Consider the following 19,279-nt stretch of genomic DNA (forward strand, 5'->3'; position numbering starts at 1 on the left):
GTGTGAGCACGTAATTTACATGTATGTGCTAAACACCTAGACTTGTGTGCAGCCAGCATTGTGGGCTTTGACCATTCGAGAAATTAGGAATGTAAAGCTAGAAAACTGGCGTTAGTGGTGGTTATGAACCACAGTAAATAGCTCTGACTGCTTGAATAGAATATATTATAAAAACTTATACAATTTTGTATCAGTGTGTTTTTCATCTCTTTCCTTGTTCTAGATTTGGTATCTAGCATTCAGTAGATACATAACTTTCTTTTGTTGTTCTCCTGGAAGCTCGTTTCCCAGAGAAAATTCTTTCCCAGTGTTATTACCCCTCCTTGATCTTTCCTTTCTCCCTCCACGTTTGAAAGGAAGATTTGCACTTGTGAAAGAGGTATGGCTGAGAGGTCTGAGCACAGGTCTGGGAGCCAGGACCTGCTGGGTGCTGAGCTCAGTGACTCATTCGGTGGCCTTAAGCAAGTCAGAACATCTCTGATGAGGTTATTTCATATGTAAAACAGGGGAAATAATACTTATCTGTCTACCTGCCTCATAGGAATACCCTGAGGACTAATTAGTGTTCATTAAGTGCTTTGAAATAGGCAGTGCTATCTATTATTAGAGCTGGTTTCAGACTAGCAGATAGTGTGTTAGGATTGTTTCTTACTTGGGAGCCTTCCTTTCTGCTGTGTGTGGGACCACAGCCCATGGGGAACAGCACAAGCCGCCTGGTGTTTCTGGAAGATTGGCAGGGTTCTGCCAAGCCCTTCCTAGGCAGGTTCACTGGAGACTTAACCCTCACACTGAAAACTTGGAAAGAGGGTTTGCCTAGAGAAAAGAGTGGGAGGATACTTGCTTGTTCTCCTCAGCTCATAGGCATAACTTGTCCTGAAATCCTTTCTCACCCTGCCTCCACCTGAGGCCTCTTCCGATAATTCAGGTAGCACGGCTTCGCCTCTTTTCCAGGGACGTTTTCCTGGTCCTGCAGAAGAGGAAGAGAAATCCTGTATTAGTTCACAGGAGGAGCGTGGGGCTGGGTTGGTATGTTCCCATCACAGGGAGCCCTTTCTTATTCAAAAAGCCATTCCTCTTTCTTGAAGAGCAAATACTTACATTCTTTCCCTTCACTGGATAACAGAGTTCTTTGCAAAGTCCTTAGAAGGCAAAATCTAATTTTGGGTATAGGATCCTAAACTCTGCAGGTGTGTGTCTGCTGAAGTCTGGGAGTCTTTTCATCATCATAACAAGGAGGGTTGTCATCTGACCGGCAGCTTCTTTTGTTCTCTGAGGCATCTTCTCTCACTGTATACTTTTGTACCTCTCTTAGAGATGCCATAATAATCTAGTTCAAAGAACCCAGCCCTGTTCTCACTGAAGCCCACATGCCTGGTCTTTCTACCGGTGAGACTAGGACTCAGTCCAAATTACCTGGAGAGAAGCTTTATTTCTCTCCATTTGCTACTCACGCGTCTCTCAGGCCATGAGTAATTTGCAATGAGACGGGAAAGCCTGTGTGAAATTTTCCAAGGGAATTTGCTTTATTTTAATAACGTTAATGAAATTGCTTAACACTTCATCCGTTTTTCAGCGTACGTTGCTGGGATTTTGGTGCTTTCTGATTTTTCTTTAGTACCAGAAGGCCCTTACCTTAAAAATGGGACTGAGGGCTCATATGAGCATTTGGACCCACTATTGAACCTCCGTCCTGCAGAAACATTTTTGCACAGGTATTGGTAGATACCATTTTGAGGAGGCTCTCAGCCACTCCTCTTGTGCCTGCAGGAAGGGGAAGCGATCAGGAGCAATTGTCCCACAAGCTCTCACATGCCTGCAACTAATTCTTTTTCCAAAGAAATAATCCCTTTTCCTTTTTTTTTGCCCCAGGAATACCTAATGATACGACCTTGGTCACATAGGAAGGCCCTGGCATTGCTAAATTTCAGCACAGTTGCTTTGTTCGTCTTATACTGCATATCACTCAGTTTTTGGTCCTTGTATCCTAGACAGGGGTGTAAGTTAGCTCCCTTTTCTTTTAGACCTTTTCCCTATTACTCCTTTTCAGCTCCAGTCTACTTTGTTGTGATGCAGAAAGGATTAAATGAGCAACCACAGTCTTATGAACAACCACAGACATACTCATATGCCTGTAACAGATTTTAAGACTGCATTAAAAGGCTACGTGAGCAACAGTTTGGGGGCTATTTTGTGCAACCTAAGTTCAGTTAGGAGGTGAGGGTTTCCAAGTAGCTGGGAAAGCGTGGTACAGGGCAGTTGGGTTAGTGGCTTGGAGTTTGGCAGTTCCTGTCTGGCCTTTCCTCATAGCCTTCATGTTGAGTTTGATCTCTTCACTGCAAAGGAGGGGAGCCCGAGTAAGGTTCTTTTGGGGAACAGGTATGTGCTCCATTGGGATGAGATAGAGGACAGCAAATTCTTGGAAAAGTAAATATGACACTAGCATATTTGTGATTGCTCTTTTTAAAAAAAAAAGAAATGGCACCATGTTTCTAATTCCAATTTTGTGCCACTCCTGGGTTTAAGCATTATTACACTGCAGATGATAACACGAGTTTATCTGTAAAATTCTTAAACTGTGGTTTTTGTTTCCCAGCTTGACTTCTTTTTCTCTTCTTGTCTTTGATTGGCTTCCAAAAAAGTTATTAACATGTTGCAAAACAAATATAAGGGGCCACTGAAGCTTATTAAAAATGGTTTCTTTTGTTCATATCTGGCAGTTGACAAATTGTGTTGTGCTCTATCTTATCTGCTCCCGTGTGAAAGGTTACATGAGAAAATGGCTGCAAATAAATTGCTATTGAATATTGTTGAAGACTAAGCATACAGCTTCTCTATTAAGGACCTCTTTTAAAGCTCGCTATTCAGACTCCCCCCTGCATGTCTCTCTAACACTTGTCTGTTATATTATGTTCGGCGCAGAAGGAAACATTAAACAGAAAAGCAACATCTGACTGTGGTGTTTCTAGACCCTATTATCCCTCTGTCAAATGTCCACATGAGCACGGTACAATTTTTGTCTATATTGATGATGATTTTCGAAGGCTTTACGAACTGTCTTCATAGTGAAATGCTAGAAACAAATGAAATTGAAAAGCATATTTTTACAGCTTTGGAAATCTTACTTAAATCAGTGTAATGAGACGCACTCAGTAAAATGTAATTATTCTCACTTCTCCATGTGTCAAAGAAATCAGCAGTATGGTTAGGGAGGGGAGGGTTACAGTGAGCTTGTTATTTTTATACAGAGCCAGATACTGCTTGTGTGTAGTAAATTGTAAATAGTAGATAATGCAGTTTTTATGTGTATTAAATACCCTGCCAGAATTAACAGGGTTGTTACTTCATTAAGGGTTTCAAAGAGGGCATAAACGTCAAAAGCAGGGCTTGACTGTTTCAATCACTGGACCATTTCCACCCTCCACCCCTCGTGTCGCAGCTCTGGGACCGGCGGCTTCTGCCGCTGCTATTTCAAGGAGGGCGCAGTTCCTCCGAATTTTCAGAATGATAATGAAAGAGCCCCGTGTGAGACACCAAAATAAGGCTTTTGACTCATACTTCTGGGTGCAGTGGAAAATGAAGGCGGTTGATTCTGCCGCAAGGAAGAGGTGATGAATCAGTCCCTTATAAGTAGGGCTTGCATTTCCTTGTCTGTCATTTATGTTTGAATGGTGTGCAGAGGTGAAAGAGAGAGGAGATGACAGAAGACCTGGTTAGTCTGATATTAAACGTAGTAACTCAGTTTAACTCTCAGCGACCTCCCACTTTTTTCAGTTTTTCATGCCACACAAGTATGGATTTGTTGTGGGCCTCTTCAGCACAGGAGACAAAAAACAGACCATGAGAATAAAATTCATCAGTCCAGAGAATATCTTGAGGTTCAGTCCTGAGCACTGGGTTGGGGAATCTGTTATATCTTTGAGCTCATTGTTCCAGTGGTTAATTACCACTGCTATAAAAATGTGTGCCCCTCTCTTGCCAGGGGCCCTAGTTGTATGTTTCTCCACCAGAGTAGGGCTTTGCATTCTCCAGTATTTTCGCTCTACAGTGCTACAAGTCAAAAAGGGGGACCAAGACACACGATCATAGAAATAGTAATAATAATACAGAGAATGAGAATGTGTTTTAGGGAAAGTTAGTGGATGTGAGATTGTAACCCCTCCTCCACAAAGGTGCTGTAGGGAATGTATGACTTCAACCTCAGCTGTAGTACTTGTGTTCATTGCATACACCCCATGCTCAAGTATTTGCAGGATCAGGCTTTATGTGTAAGTATTGAAGTGTAGTTCAGTGGTATGTTGGATGGTGTTCAGAGATTGCTGAAAACAGTGCATTAAATAGCACTTTGAATTGCAAAGTGCTGGTTCAGTTTTGTCTGTGCGAATGATAACACTTATTATCTGATTGTTCCCTGTGCAAATCTCACCTCAGGAAAAATTAAATTATGTTTGAATTCAGCTAAAGCAAAGTATATCATTATTTTCTTTCGTTATTAAAAGAGATTTTTACTGTTTGTTTGTTAAAACTGAAGCAGCTGCCATGTTAGAGTCTTAGATGATTTAAAAGCAAATACAGAGGTAGAGCCATTTACAGTACAATTGGCTTGTTTAATGTGATTTAATTCCTCTTGTTGGCTTCGTCATATTACCAAATTATGTTTTCAGCTCCCCTCCCCTTTTTAATTCTTTCTTCTTTTTGTTATCAGCAGAATTGAAGCTGCTTATCAGTAACCACGACAACCAGGATAAATACTTGTTTTAAAGCTGATGCACATTCAACCTGAATGGTCTGCATGACCCAGAACATTCAAGAGGACAGGCAGCATGTGCTCCCTTCTACAATCAATCTCCCCCTTCCCCCATCTCCATCTGCTTTAGAAAGCTAATAGGGCAGTTTAGAAACCTTTTATATCAGAGCGGTTTTCTGTAGCCGTCCATGGCTGTTTGGACACAGGCTGGCCCATGCTTGTGTACTGAGGAGTGAAGAGAGAAGGAAATTTAGGGAGGCAGCCATGTCCGCGGTGTTGGCTTGCTTTTCTGGGGTTCCTCCAGCTGTTGTCACGGCAGTCACCTGCCATGGGCAGGAGGGTGAACTGCTGCTCTGCAGACCTTCCCTGAATGGGAAGATAATCCTGGCTGGGCAGCAGCTGAATGGAATGAAGGAGTGACTGGAATTGTGCGGGACCGGGTTGTGGTTGTGGTGAGAGAGAAGCCTCAGCACAGAGCCACCTGATCCATGCCCCATCTCTGGTGGAGGCAGGCAGGCTGGCTGGGGTGACCAGAGACCGTCACTTCCCTTTTGAGGAAACGCGGGGATCTCCCACTTACTCAGAAATTTCCCAACAAGAATTTCTGCCTGGCCTCTTTGCTCTTTCCCTTGCACTCCAAATTGCTTAATGCTTTAGAATAAATCCTTTAAGCTCTCTTTGTCTCAGTTTCTCTCTCTGTGTAATGGGGATAATAATTTTTACTCATCTCCATAAAGCAGTTTGAGGCCTGTGGATGGAAGGGTTATATAAAAGCTGGAAATGATGAGTGTCAGTCATTCTTCTTTTGAGTCTAGAAACACCTCGTAAGGTTTATGAGGCACTTCCTAATGTGCAGGAGGATCCTGGGAGTGCAAGATTGGTGCTGCAGCTATGAGGAGCTGAATATAGGATTAGGGTCTGAAAAGGATGTGGAATACCTGGTTGGAAACTTTTTCATATTAAATTTCATTTGTCTTCTTCAAAAATTGGATTTAGGATTTGAATTTTGAGTGATTTAGTGAGATAAATATTATGGAATATATGATTATATAGACATACTGTCAGTCATCGATCAGCATACTTGGGTTTGTCCCCATTAAGTAGGAGTAGAACATCTCTGATCTAAATAGCCGAGTGTAAAATATTTTTCAACCATGTGCTTTAAATAAGTATTAGATGATGCTGTCCTTTTTTCTTTTTTTTAATGACTGTTTTTTAATGCTGTTCAGTTGAACAGTAGTTTCAATCTCCAGTAGATTTGTAAGTATTCTCTTTCTTTCAAATGTTAAACTAAGCTTAGGAATTCTTTGAAAGGCTGATGCTCTGCTGGCACTGTGACAGAAAACAGAGGGCTGGGGAAGTGGCATGAAATTCTGAGAAATAGCTGTCTCCTCCTTAAAAGGGGAGAAATATCTGACACATGTAGAAAGGCTGAACATTTTATTCTCACTATTGGCAGAAATGACTTTTGCCTTTTGATCAATTTAAAAGCAGAATCAGGCAGGCAAACGTCCATGTCAGAATTACAGGCAACTTGTTAACACCATCATTATCTGGTAAACATAAATGTAATCACTGTGTTCTATCCTGCAACACATTGCCTTTGTTCTTGATTGCATTAGCATTCAAATAGAGGGGGGTTCTCAAAGCAGGATGAGTAGCACGAGTCCTGCCGACAAAGAGGTATCCCTGTTGTGTCAGTAATTTACCCAAATTTATTTAAAACCAAAACCACAGATTTCCTGTCCCATCTCATGGGGCTAAATCATTACTGTTGAATTTATCTGTGAGAGAAATACGATTCTTAGATTAATATTTTTAGGTCTTGTGATTAATTAGACAGCTGGGGCACACCAAGTGTCTTTACTAGTGAGTAAAGACTATGGGAATGAAAAAGCAGAGTGGATTGGAAGAGCTGTGTTTGAGAAGTCTTTCCTAACCACTGGAGAGAGGGTGGATCAGTGTGCTAGAGCATGCCTTGTGATGATGATGCAGCTACCTGAACTCCTCAGCTGTTGCTCCTAGTCCACAGCCGATTCCTACGCTGGGGCACGAATTCCTGCTGTGGATCTTAGCCTTGTGTCTGTGCAAAGAATTCAGTGTGAGAAGTGGTCAGGGAGGAGCCAGGCGTAATCCTCCCATGTTATTTCACTGGGAGAGCTATCCTTGCCCGCACAGGAGTCCCCAGAGGTGCAGGTGATGACTGTCATTGCTGCTTGGCCACCTGCAGTTATCTTGGAAGTTTGGCAGGATATAGCTGGACTATGATATGGAAAGGTGTTCTCATTGCATCACTCCTCTTAAAGATTCCTCTTAAAGATTTTATTCCTCTTTGTGGTTATTCCTTCGTTGTTCTGCTGTTTCTGTTGCTTTTGGACCTTTTGAGGGATTCGGGGTTTTTAGGTAGTTGTGTGGTAAGTTAATTTCCATCTGCTGAAAACTGTGCTCTCTTTCTTTGGGTTTTTATTAGAACAGGCAGCTCTGAGCTGTGTAGAGCCTGTCTGACCTGCAGATTCTGGTTTTGAAGGGTGAGCTACACATCTTTGCTTCATCTACACCCGTGTTCTCATGCCTGTACTGCAGAAGTCATTGCCAGAGGAGTAGAACAAGAGAAGGAGAACTAGATCTTAACAGCTGGAGGGTCTTGGAAGGTCAGTGAACACACTGCCCTGCAATAGTCAGGAGACCTCCCATCACAGGGGTCAGAGCTGTGCTCATTCAGCACCACACCAGTCCCTCAGACACCCAGATGCATCCTCCATTACCTCTGTATTGCCTGCATATTGATGATAATGGTCAAAGCCATGCATACAAGCAATGATAAGCTAATTGTGATATGTGAATCCTCTGGGAGACCCCCTTAGTAACAGAGGGTTATGAAAGAAGGCAGAGGAGCGAGGGCACCATGTGGGAGAGGAGCCTGATGGACAGAACCCTGCAACTTCCTTCATTTTCTCTCTGTATTCCAGACAGCTCCCTTGCTCAATTTGCTACCCACACACCAAAGCATTGTCCCATTTTATCTGGTTCCCTTGGTGCTTCCATTGCTTATCTTACGAAGATCTGTGTCAACATTTATCAAAACAAATGGCAAACCTGGGACCTTTTAAGTAGTTTTTTTAGTTAATAAAACCAATCTTCTACTTCTGTTATGTTAAAAGTACATTATCTTTTTATTGCAAACTCTCTACAGCTCTGTCTGTTTTCCTTCTTGGCAATTTCATGACTGCTCCAGTTGATTGCTGTATGGAGAATTACAAAATCATTAAGGGTGGGGTTTTACCAGCTGACTTACAGTACAAGCCATTTCTCAAAATAACCACAACAGTGCAATACCGATGTGTAATTTACGTCACAGTATGTTTTTATGAAATAGTTTGTGGCTTATTCATTTAGATCTAGAACTGAATATCTCTTCTTTTGCTTTTTAATCAAGCCTGCTGCTTTTTTTTTTTTTTTTTAACTTTTTAATATTTTCCACTCCGAGGCTTGGCTTGCTTCCAACTTACCAGCTACATGTAGAAGGAAAAAAATTGATTTTTTTTTCCTTTGCCTGCAGTTTAACTGCAAGTGTGCTTCCCCTTTGATGTATACATTAGTGTTAACTGCCTCAGAAGAAATGGTAGATGTGTGGTATAATATATTGCACAAAGGTAGAGCAGAGGATTGATAAGAGATGTAAAAGTTTGCAATTTCAAACCATACCAAACAAGTGCTTCTGTTTAGCCTCCTGTGCTGGTACATTTCCTTTTTAAAGATTACTTTCTGTATAATGTCTTGTAATTAGAACAGGAAATCACTGAGTAACTGTAAGAAGAAAAAGAGCACTTAAACTGAAAAGAAATTTACCTTCTGAGAAATTATATTCAGCTTTTTTCCCCCTTTTTTTTTTCTTCCCTTCACATTACTGAGTTGTTAATGATAGTAACAGATGTAGAGACCTTTATCTGTATCATTGTTCTGCTTGTGTTTTCACGGAGGGGAGGGGGGTATTGGGCCAAAAAAGTCATTTTTAGTAATACAAAAAATGAATGGACAGAAAATGGGAAAAGCCTAATTACAAAAAATATTCTGTGTCACAACAGAGTAGCAATTAAATTGAAACTTCAATATAATTATCAATAACAGTCGAGCCTGGAAGGGTGCCAGGCGCGTAAAGTTGGTGCTCAGCCTTTATGTGGTTGCTAGGAGGACGGCAAAAAGTGTAAAGCTTAGAGAAAGGAATGTCTAATGTAATAAAGTAACAGAAGGTAGCATAAATCATTGTGAGAGCAGTTCATATTGACATTATTTTACTTAAATTGGGTCGAAACTAGACATTTAGTCTTACAAGAGGCACAAATTCATATTTCTTCTGCAAGAATAACTCTGTGCTTTCTGGGAAGAAGTGGAGTGTGCTTTCATAGCACCAGCCTCATACATATTTGGAATCTTTTAAGCAAAAATCTTAAAATGTTTGTTTCTGTTGGCATCCAAATGCATTTGCACTAATACGATTAAAAGAACTAAAGGGCAAAATACTTGGCAGCTTTTTCAGTTGAGGTAATTAGGTACAGGAAGGAACATGCATAGTTTTTCCATCAAGCTCTATAAAATCCTGGTGTGAAGGTCTTTTTAAAGAGAAATAATGCTTACTGATGTTGAGGGTAGATTATGGCAGTTAGCAATAACATGATAGGCTGATGTTTCTGAAACAAGCAAACAAAAAGCATGTTACAGGGTTTTTTTTCTCTGCTCTCTCTGTAAATAGTTCTGGCTCTAGATGGATTTGTTAGGAATTCTTCCTTTTAACAGGCTTTATTTTTTTTCTTTTGGGGCTTTTAATTGTCTTGCCTTACATATTAAAAATGGTTGTGCTGATTTGAAAAGTCAGTTCTTGCATAGATTCATTGTGTTTGGCATTTCATGCGTCTCTTACTTACAAAGACAACTTGAAGAACATGTAATCCAACATAAATGCCAGGCTGTGCCAAATCCCAGCTCTCTTTACCCCTTGACAAAGGGAACTGTTGGATTATATCTCTGCAGATATAGGCAGTGCTTGGAAGGCAGGGGTGGAACTTTGCTTCCTAATTACAGTTTCTCTGTTTTCAGCCCTGAAATATAAAAATAAATGAAAAGTTGATGTTGGATGGGGTTATTAAACCACACAATTATGATATAAGCATAGGATTAGAGTAATTTCAGTTGAGCCTCACAACTGAAGCAGAATACTGTAGGTATTATCTTTTACCATGTTATGTCTGTTGAATCTAAAATGAAACTCGGAAATACAGCATCTTGGTTTCCTGATATCTCAGTTGTATGTTTATGGAAGTCATATTGTTTTTCTTAATTTTAATGGAATGTGATCCACATTTTGAGCTTCGCTTCTCCTAAGAGTAAACTCTTTCTGATTATATTTCTGAAAAATACTTGCAATATTCACTGAGTCCACCGTTAAATGGCACGTGTGAGATTTTGATAAAAGCAAATAATAGTTCGTCTTCAGGCTTGCATTTTTTAGGGATTGGTCTGCTTTGATTTCTTTTTTCTCATGTGGGCGTGGTTGAGGAAAAAATCTTTGTTCCAGGAACACTGTGTTTGTCTTTCACTAAGCAAATTTTCAGTTTATTCAGCCTTTGTTCATTCTTCGATGTATCTATTGAACCTGGAGTAAAAAAGGAAAGGAAACAAATGCCTCACAAAGTACAATTGGAATTACACAAGCATGTATGAAAGTGATCCTGTAAAAATTACTTGGTTTTTCTTTATGCCAGGGGGTTTGAGTTAAGTCGTCAGTTGTCAGGGGTACAAAGTTTGTGTAATTCTGCGCAGGGACTTGCAGCACATTTGTCTAGAAGCTAATGGTTTACTACAAAGGCACATGGGACATACATTTATATACACCCTGTTTAAAAAGCTGACCACATCCTGGAATAAGAAAGGTGCTGTCAGATCGACAGATTCAGCTCACCGCTATCTACACAAAGGTATAAAGTAGTAATAACTGTCAAGCAGGCATACATGAAACTCTCGAAGGAGTTAAAGGACAGATCATGTGCTTGTTAATTCCTAGAACAGTTTTCCTGATCTGATTTTTAGAGTTTCCTAATAAAGAAGAGAGAGTCTTATTCCCAGGAGTAATTGGCTCAATCGTGCTGTTGTGTAGGCTTATGGGATACTTGTTGGAACAAAGAAAAGCATGACCACATCCTTATTGGCCAAAAGAGGTTTTAGGGCCATCAATTCTATTTTCTTAGGAAAGTAATGCCAGTGCTGTTTACCAAAATATATTAACTTTACTTTGGTTTTTTTCTTTTGGTTTTTTTTCTTTTTTTTTTTAAACAAACAGTGTTATCTCCTCACCTATGTCAGGATAGTGGTGAGAGTTCTGAGTTTTTAAAAGTGATGACTTTCAGGAGCTGTGCTAGTAAAGGCAGTGCTTTCTAAGTCCGTCTGTCGTGTTGATTTTTTTTTTACAGCATTGCATTCCTCTGCAATGATGACATTCTAGGTGATATATCTGCTTCCAGAGACTTCTTAAAATTTAGCCTTTTATGTGTCAACATTTTCATTGCCTCACTTGAATCTAGATGAGTTGTGCTATCATATTTAGTTGGGGAGAACTGATTTGAATTTTTTTTCAATGTCTGAAGAGATTTTTACTTTAGGAGTAAGAATGATGATTTCAGTATTGGTAATGGGATTAAACAGTAGACCTTCTGTCTCTGGCAGAAGAAATAGCTGAGTTATTCAGTAATCAGGGTAGAACAAAAAACAGTAAAGTGAATGCTGTTGCTTTGTCTTCATTGGCATGCCTGGAAAGCCATGTTCAGTTACATACCTGAGGAGATAAATGAGCATAAAAAGAAGTGATGTTGAGTATTGGCTGCATACCTGCAAATGAGTAATTTCTCATGTTTGTATCCCCAGTTGAGTTTTCTTCCTCTTAGGTTTCCTTCTGGTTATATGACGACACTTGATTGTGATATTTCAAAATCTGCCACCTTCATATGTGATATCATCTAAACCATGAAGGAATGGAAAGCTCTGAGGTCTAGATTGCTTTATATTTTGAGCCCAGCAGCACAAGCTGTTCGAAAATTCATTTGCTTGTTGTGCTCTGTAGGAGTTAATAATTATTGAGTCCTGCTGCATTTGCAGTTAATGTGAAGAAAGTTGCTTCCACCTCTCGGGGTTTAGCAACAATGACCAGGTTGGATCAGCCCACCTCCCTGGCCCAGAGGTCCTTCAGTAGTTGCCAGTATCAGAGACATGAAAGGAGACATAATAGCTGTGTGCTCTGAGGCTTGTATATTATTATTTTTAAAAGATGTTAACTGATGTAAACATGAGTGTAGTAAAGCTATATGGGGAACTGAGTAAAAATTACAGATAATATTTCTACTGAAGCAGCCAAATTGGCAAAGCATGGCGAACACTTTGATTCAGGCCCTTGGCCAACTTCAGCAGAGCAGTGTTTTCTTGCTCATCCAGGTAGTCCTTTTGAGTAAGTATGGGAAAACAGAACAGAAAGGCAGAAAATAACCTATTTTAATAAACTTTATTTAAATTACTGGTTTTTAACCTTTCTTTCCAGACCCACTGTGCTATAAAAGTTGTGTCTTGAGAAAAGATGAACTTACTTCAGAAAAATTAATTTTTCTGAAATACTTGAGTTATAGCTCTTGTTTTGTGTTTTTTTCTGATCTGCTAAGAGTCTTTTTTTTTTTTTTTCTTTTCTTCAAGGTGAGGATGATGAAGATTCAAACCTTTTAATTCTCAGCTACCCACAGTACTGTCGATACCGTTCCATGTTAAAGCGCATTCAGGACAAGCCCTCGTCAATACTAACAGACCAGTTCGTTTTAGCCCTGGGAGGCATTGCAGTAACAAGCAAGAACCCCCAAATCTTCTATTGTCGGGATACATTTGATCATCCTACCCTAATAGAAAATGAAAGTATATGTGATGAGTTTGGTAAGTCCCATTACAGCTATTTTCTTTTTCTCGCATAGCATTTTTCTTCTTTTAAGTATCCACTGATTTACAAAGGGAAGATGTGATTCCTTTGAAGTGAACCTATGCTATTTATGATTGAAATGATCAGTACCAAATATGCTCTTTCTTCTCTAAGTCTGAAGGCTTCTGGCCACTGGTGATCTCTGTATTGCAACTTGAGTTCACAATCAAAATAATGGTGGAGTGTAGCACAGTGACTGGGTCTGAGTGAAACAATTCCTTGCCTGGAAGTTCATCTACCTTAACCATTTGCCTGTAGCCTGTCTTCCAGAAGCTCGACAGTGTGTGTTAGTTTTTTGAAGTCGTTGTTGGTGCGGTATGCTAAAAGATGCAAAATAGGAGAGAGTCTTGGCACACCCCATTGCTGTTGCAGAGCACTCGTCAGCTGTGCTCCCAAGGTCCTCTAAGAGTGTCAGCTGTAGCTGGTGTGTTTCTGGTCATCTTGGAACATGGGCTTGTTCAACATGGGTTTTGCCATTGCTAGGAGCTTGATTTTATGAGTGCAGAGATACTTCTGGGAGGTGACCTCTTAATTCAAGAGGCATAGAGAATACTCTGCAGCTCTAAAGGACTATGCAGCCCCTTACAGCTGGGGGAAAGGGCTCCAAAATTTGACACCTGATAGCAACCAGGTGATTTCACACAGGGTTTTTTTGGTGTCAGATCATCCCAACAACAGCAGGTGTGCTTTGAATATGTGGCAGAATGCATGTTGTGACACCCGGTAATGGGTCCAGTGTCGTTTCTTCAGCAGTGTACAGAATTAAGTATTATGCTCCATATCACCAGATAGATGAGTTCTGTGGCTAATGCTTGCAAAGTCTGCATGGTGGTGAGTACACCTTGGCTTGCAAGACCCCCACATCTCTGCAAGGAAGCTCCTGTAGTCTCTTAGAGAAAAAAATTCTGCTGATGCCCTTAAACATTTACTAATGAGAGTAAGAGGGGATGTTTCTGATGGGAGAGTCATCTACCTGTTTTTCTGAACTCGAGCACACTGGCTTTGAGCTTGGTGCCCAGCTCAAGCATTGTTGTGTCGGCAGAGAAACCCTGACTCATCTGGTGGCATTGGGACATTTTGTAAGGTAGTGCTGCTCTGCCACTCCATTCCCAAAAGGCAGACAAGATCCTTCCTCACATGGTGTTGTCACTGGAGCACATGACTGCTGAGAGTACTTTTAGTTTTGTGCTGTCAAGATTGTTCAGAATCTGGCCCAAACTGTCAAGTCTGCTCACACTCACACAAAACACTACAGGTTTTGAATGAACTATGAATAAAATGTTGGTTGCTCTTAGGGGCTGGGGGTGGGGAAAAAAATGAATTAAATGCCCTGGAAGTTTGGTCCAATGACACAATAGTATCATGTTGGTTTTTATTTACTCTGAGCTCAAGCTCAGAATATAAAGTTCACTTGTAATTGACTCTCCTTTTTATGTGGGAAAGGTTATTTTAGGCTTGAAGGCGTTTGATGAGCCTACCATCTGCTTTCTGTGGAGGATTTTATTCAGGGTCATTCCTTGATTGCAGGTTTGTTGAAATAGTTGGATCCATAATGCAAGTGTATCATGGAATATTAGTAATAGATGAATAAAAGAGATGTGGAATGATGCAGAAACTACGCTTAGTGAACCATAGCAAGCGCTTTGTTCAGCCTCTGAAAGCAAACTATGCCATTCTCTTGACCTTTGCGAGGCAATTATCTCATTATCAACCAGAGCCACAGAATTCTTAGCCATAGAAATTAGTAATGTGTATTTAAAATTTTGTTTGGTTTAAGAAGCAGATTTTTTAAAATCTGTATTAAAAAAAAAAAAGCCACAAAAAATCCCCCAAAAAACACTGTTTAAAAGTATTTATTATGAAAATAATGATGTAGAACTTGCAAGCCCTGATGTTTTAAGAAGGAAAAAGTGGCCAGTGTGTGGTTTCATATCTGCATTGTAAAATGTATGGTGTCAATTATGCTACCTTTGTTGAAGACAGCAGGCAAAGTACTAGTTTATCCTTTTCTTTGCTGGCAGGACAATAAAATGTACAACGCTTCATTTTACAAACAGTTTACATTGATACCATGTAGATTGATGTCACATGTGGAAAGTGATGACTGCTAAGGCTAAACAGAGGCCGGGTGGTACAGTAGATAAATAGATTACTCTAAGGCACTGGTATTTATCAGTCATATCTGAGGGGATACCAGATTACAAAAATGGTGACTAAAATTCTGAAAAGGTGTCTATAAGGAGATCCAGACACATGTAATTTGAAGGTTTTGTCTCTCTCTTACTTGCAAATGAAATAAGTGTTCAGAAGGAACAAGATAGGAGTGTGTATTTCACCATTTTTACCTGATATTCCCCCAACTCTAAAGCAGATACAATATTTGGGAAATACATTCTGCTGATGTCTTTATGTGGGAAACACTGGAGCACTGGTTTCTGAGATGGATGCCAAGTCTTCTTCAGAAGCATTGCTTTTGAGGCAAGTTTTACACATTCTCTGTATGTTGGAGTATTTTGCAACAGATACAGCATGTCACAAATGAGACACCAGAAGCACCTTTACAAAGAACCCCCAATATGTAAGCTGTTGTCCTTGTTAGGCAGTTTTAATAGACCAAAATGTTTTTCCTGGAAATATTCTCTCTACTTTCATTATAAATTTATAACAAAAAAAAAAAAAAATGTTGAGCTCTGACTTGTTCTCATACTCTTTGCCTATTTTCCCCTCTTCTGTAGGGTTTAACAAAAATAAACAAAGCAGGAAATGAGAAAGAAGAATCACATTTTGTTGACAATAAATGCTGTTTTGGTGTAGGACTTTTTAAAGCAGATGTATGTAGATGCTATCTGTGAGCTCCCACAGGTATGGCTGGGAGGGATGCAGCAAGGCTTTGGGCAGCCCTGTGTGCATGTTCTGTGTTTCCATGGAACCTCTGTGAGGCTCACGCTGTGCTAAGCCTCCCCTGCAGCTCCAGCTTGGGCTGCCACAGGTGTTCCCAACACCACGGCTACCTGTGCTCGCCTCCGCCCTGCGTGCCCACTGCTCTGTGGCATGTGCCCAAGTGCTTTGGACAGGAATATTTGGGACCAGTTTTTCTTGCATGGTCCTCTTCTGATTCCCCTCTGGTTTGGTTCAGTGTGCCACAACATCTCATCTAAGGGGCTGCTGGAGGAGCAGGATGCTGAGGAATGGGCTCAGCAGCTGGAAGGCTCAAACATTTGTGTGTGTTTCTTAGCAGCCTGCCACAGAAGGACTTGCTCTACGTCTACATGTGAGTGGGAAGCCTCCTGCTCCCATTCTTGTTGATATAACCACTGATTAGTTAATCCAACTGCCTTGGAGGGTTCTCCTCCAGAATGCAAATAGGCTCAAGAGCTTGCTTCTGTTCAGAAAGCAGAAGACATAAACCATGCTTGGATATCTTGATAGCCCAAGTTCCTGGCTATGACTGCAGTCAAACTGCACATATATCCCTCTCCTGAAATAAGAGCAATTAGAGGTCCTTACCAGTGTGAAGCAGTCCAGGTGGATAATGAAATGAGCATGAGCAATGAAAATGAACAGTTCATTTCTCTTCAACTCAAGACATTTTTCAAAATCTTTTTCATTTATCAGCCTCTGGGGTTACTGTTACTGAATAACTTTTGTAAATGCATATCATTTACTGGCATCTGTGGTCATACGTGCTGCAAGAGAGAAGGAATGAAAAAATTAGGTTTCTAATAATTTTCATTATAGACCAAAGTGATCTAGCTGGAGGCAAAGCTGCCTGTGAGTGTTCAGAAGGTGTATCTGAAGGTCACTACGCATAAATCAGTGTGCACTTGTTGCTAGAGCAGCACATGTCCTCTGTGTTTGCTCGTCCAAAAAAGGTGACTTCAGTTGCCAGGCTTGTGCCAGCTTCATGGCATGGAGTGGCTTCCAGGGCGCATCAATGAGCCAGGATCTTTCTGTGATCCAGCTGTGGTCTGAGTGATGCTGAGTTTCAGCTCCATCAGCTTCACCAGGTGAAAATCTCACACAGAAGGATTTGTCATGGTGCTTTGCTAGATAAATGTTATAAATCCTGTCTGCTAAAGATGAATCCAAAGGCTGTCTTTCATTCTGTGAGGATGGGCTTGCTTTTTCTATAAACAGGAGTATGAGAGAAAACTGAATACCTTATTTTTTCCCAATTTTCGAAATCTGTTTGGTAAATTTTAAATCATTCTGGATTTTTTTTTACAGCATGCTGGGTCCAATATGCCGTTAAACAATATGTTTGATCCCTGGAGTACTGTAAACACATGTTCAAGCGCAAAAGAAGGTTTTGGGTTTGCATGTAAAACCCATTTTTTTAATGAAACATTTCATACCAAAAAGTGAGAGAACTACAACCTACTGTGATATAAATACATTTTTTTTCTCTGAAAAATTAACCATCTTCTTCAAATTAACCATTTGGCCATAACATGAGCAATGCAGAGGGAAACTGCTCATTGAAAAAAAACATGTGCAAAAGGGCATTGCAGGTCCCTCTTATCTCCTCCCCATCCCCCAAACCAAACTTAACGATATATTGCTTGCTAGGGGAAAAGTTATCTACATCCAAATGCAAACCTCAAAACCTTCAGCAGCTCATCTCTCCCTGTAAAACAATGAAGAAGACAGTGTTTCTCACTTCCAGGGCTGGCAGGGAGTGGTTGGGAATGAGGGGTGATTTACCAGTCCTCCAGCTGCTGGAGTTTCTGAGCCAGCAATTTCAGAAAGACTTACCCTCCTTCTTGTCATTGGCCAGGGAAGCCATGGAAGAGCAGCATTATGAAGGAGAAAGGACTTTTTAGGAATGGGTCATGTGCCAGAAAAATTCTGTGGCATGAAAGCTGGTGACTCCAGGGTATAGAGTGGTACCATTACTCCTGGTGTAGCTGAAATTTGGTCTTTGCTCTCATTATGCATCTTAGTTTACAGAAGTTTGGGACTCACAGATAAAATCAGTTGTTTGGGGGAAAAACATAACAAAATAAAACCTTGGCAGGGAATGAGTCTTTAAAACAAACAAAAAAAAAGGACTGAAGAATGTTTTCAGTCTAAATGAAATACAGTTTTCCTGTTGATGACTTATTTTATTTGTGTGAGTCAAAGTTGGCTTTTCTTTTTAAACTAGCACCAGTACAAAAATTGTACTTGGGCTAACTGGGTGTTTTTTTAAAGTTTTTCAGCTTGATGTAATGTATCAGCATTATTGCTGTTGTCTGTTTTGGCTACCTGCAGGATAATTTATGTGACATTCAGTGACATTCAGAAAAACCTGAAATTTCAATATGGATGCTTCGGGCTTCTTTGTTTTAATACAGATGTGATACTAGAGTGGGATTGGTGTTAGTGCTCCTCTGCAAAGATTGTAATGTTTAAAACATTTAGAACAGCAATAGGAGGAGTATGGAGACTTTTTATTAACATGGATACTGGGAGCTCCTTAGATGGAGCTTTATGGTGGCATCTCCAACAGTCTGAAAAATATGCAAATTTTTTCCAAGGTCTTGGGCAGAGTGGCTTAGCTAAATATTTCAAATTTTAGGTCTCTCGAAACAAAAACAGGACATAGCTGGAGGGGAAGTAGTGATTAATGCATAATAGTGCTATATACAATACAGATAAATGTACATTTCCTCTTCCCTCCCACCCCACCTCTGCAAACACAAGCTTTTAGCTTGAGAAAGTGAATCTGGAAATGTTCTGGATTCTGGTCAGATTTCTTTCTTATTTTGTTAATTCAACTGTGGGGCAAGATATTAATGATCCCCAGATGTTGTTTATAATGATTGATTTTTCAGTTGTGAAAAAATATTTGGAGGGTTTTTTTTAAACAATTGATATTTTCTAGTGCGCTCTGCAGCATTTGAATAAAATGTCTGAAGGCAGAGCTGTTTATGTGCCCAGCATAATTGCTTCTGTTAAGTGATTTCTTCATTCTTAACATTTTTAGCTCTAATTGCTTTTTCCCCATACAGCTAAAAATAAATATTTGCAAGTTTTGCATTCTGTCACTCATTGAAATGCATAAAATATTTGTATACTCAAAGCAAAAAGGCACTGATAAGGGGTCACATTCTGCCTTCCTTAGTGGCGTAAATCCAGCATAACTCAATGCACTTCTGTGGCTGTTACTCAAGATTTTCACCAGTTAACCAAAGACAGAATCTCACCCAATGTTAACAGCAAACTGTTAAGTGAACATAAGTAATATGTAGTAAAGTAAGATAAAATACCTTCCTGTCTGCAAGAACTTCAATGGAAACAAATGCTGTTAGCTTCTACTCATTTCTGGTTTTTTATGCTAGTGCATTTGCACTAGCAACTGTAGTTGTAACCAGGATAAATAGTAAGATAGATTATTTTTTCACTTTATATTCAAAACTCCTTGATGGAGAACACTGATTTTATTTGGGCTGTGTGTTCCCGCTGCCCTCAAGAAGGCAGCAGATGCCGAGTGGAAGGGCAGGTACTGCTTGAAAAGCTTCTGCCCATTGCCCCAGTGTCCCTTCTCC

At 40.2% G+C, this 19,279-nt stretch overlaps 1 protein-coding gene across 4 annotated transcripts in view; it reads left to right on the top strand.

Moving 5' to 3' along the window:
• ARID5B (AT-rich interaction domain 5B) overlaps positions 1–19,279 on the top strand; it is a 114,062-nt gene that overhangs the window by 34,410 nt on the left and 60,373 nt on the right. For all 4 annotated transcript variants that reach the window (XM_053984219.1, XM_053984218.1, XM_053984220.1 and 1 more), the window contains one exon: positions 12,476–12,706. In XM_053984219.1, coding sequence (XP_053840194.1) covers positions 12,476–12,706 — 231 coding nt within the window. The remainder of the gene's footprint in view (positions 1–12,475; positions 12,707–19,279) is intronic.

This window comes from Vidua macroura, chromosome 8, assembly GCF_024509145.1.
Source record: "Vidua macroura isolate BioBank_ID:100142 chromosome 8, ASM2450914v1, whole genome shotgun sequence".
Taxonomy (NCBI): Eukaryota; Metazoa; Chordata; class Aves; order Passeriformes; family Viduidae; genus Vidua; species Vidua macroura.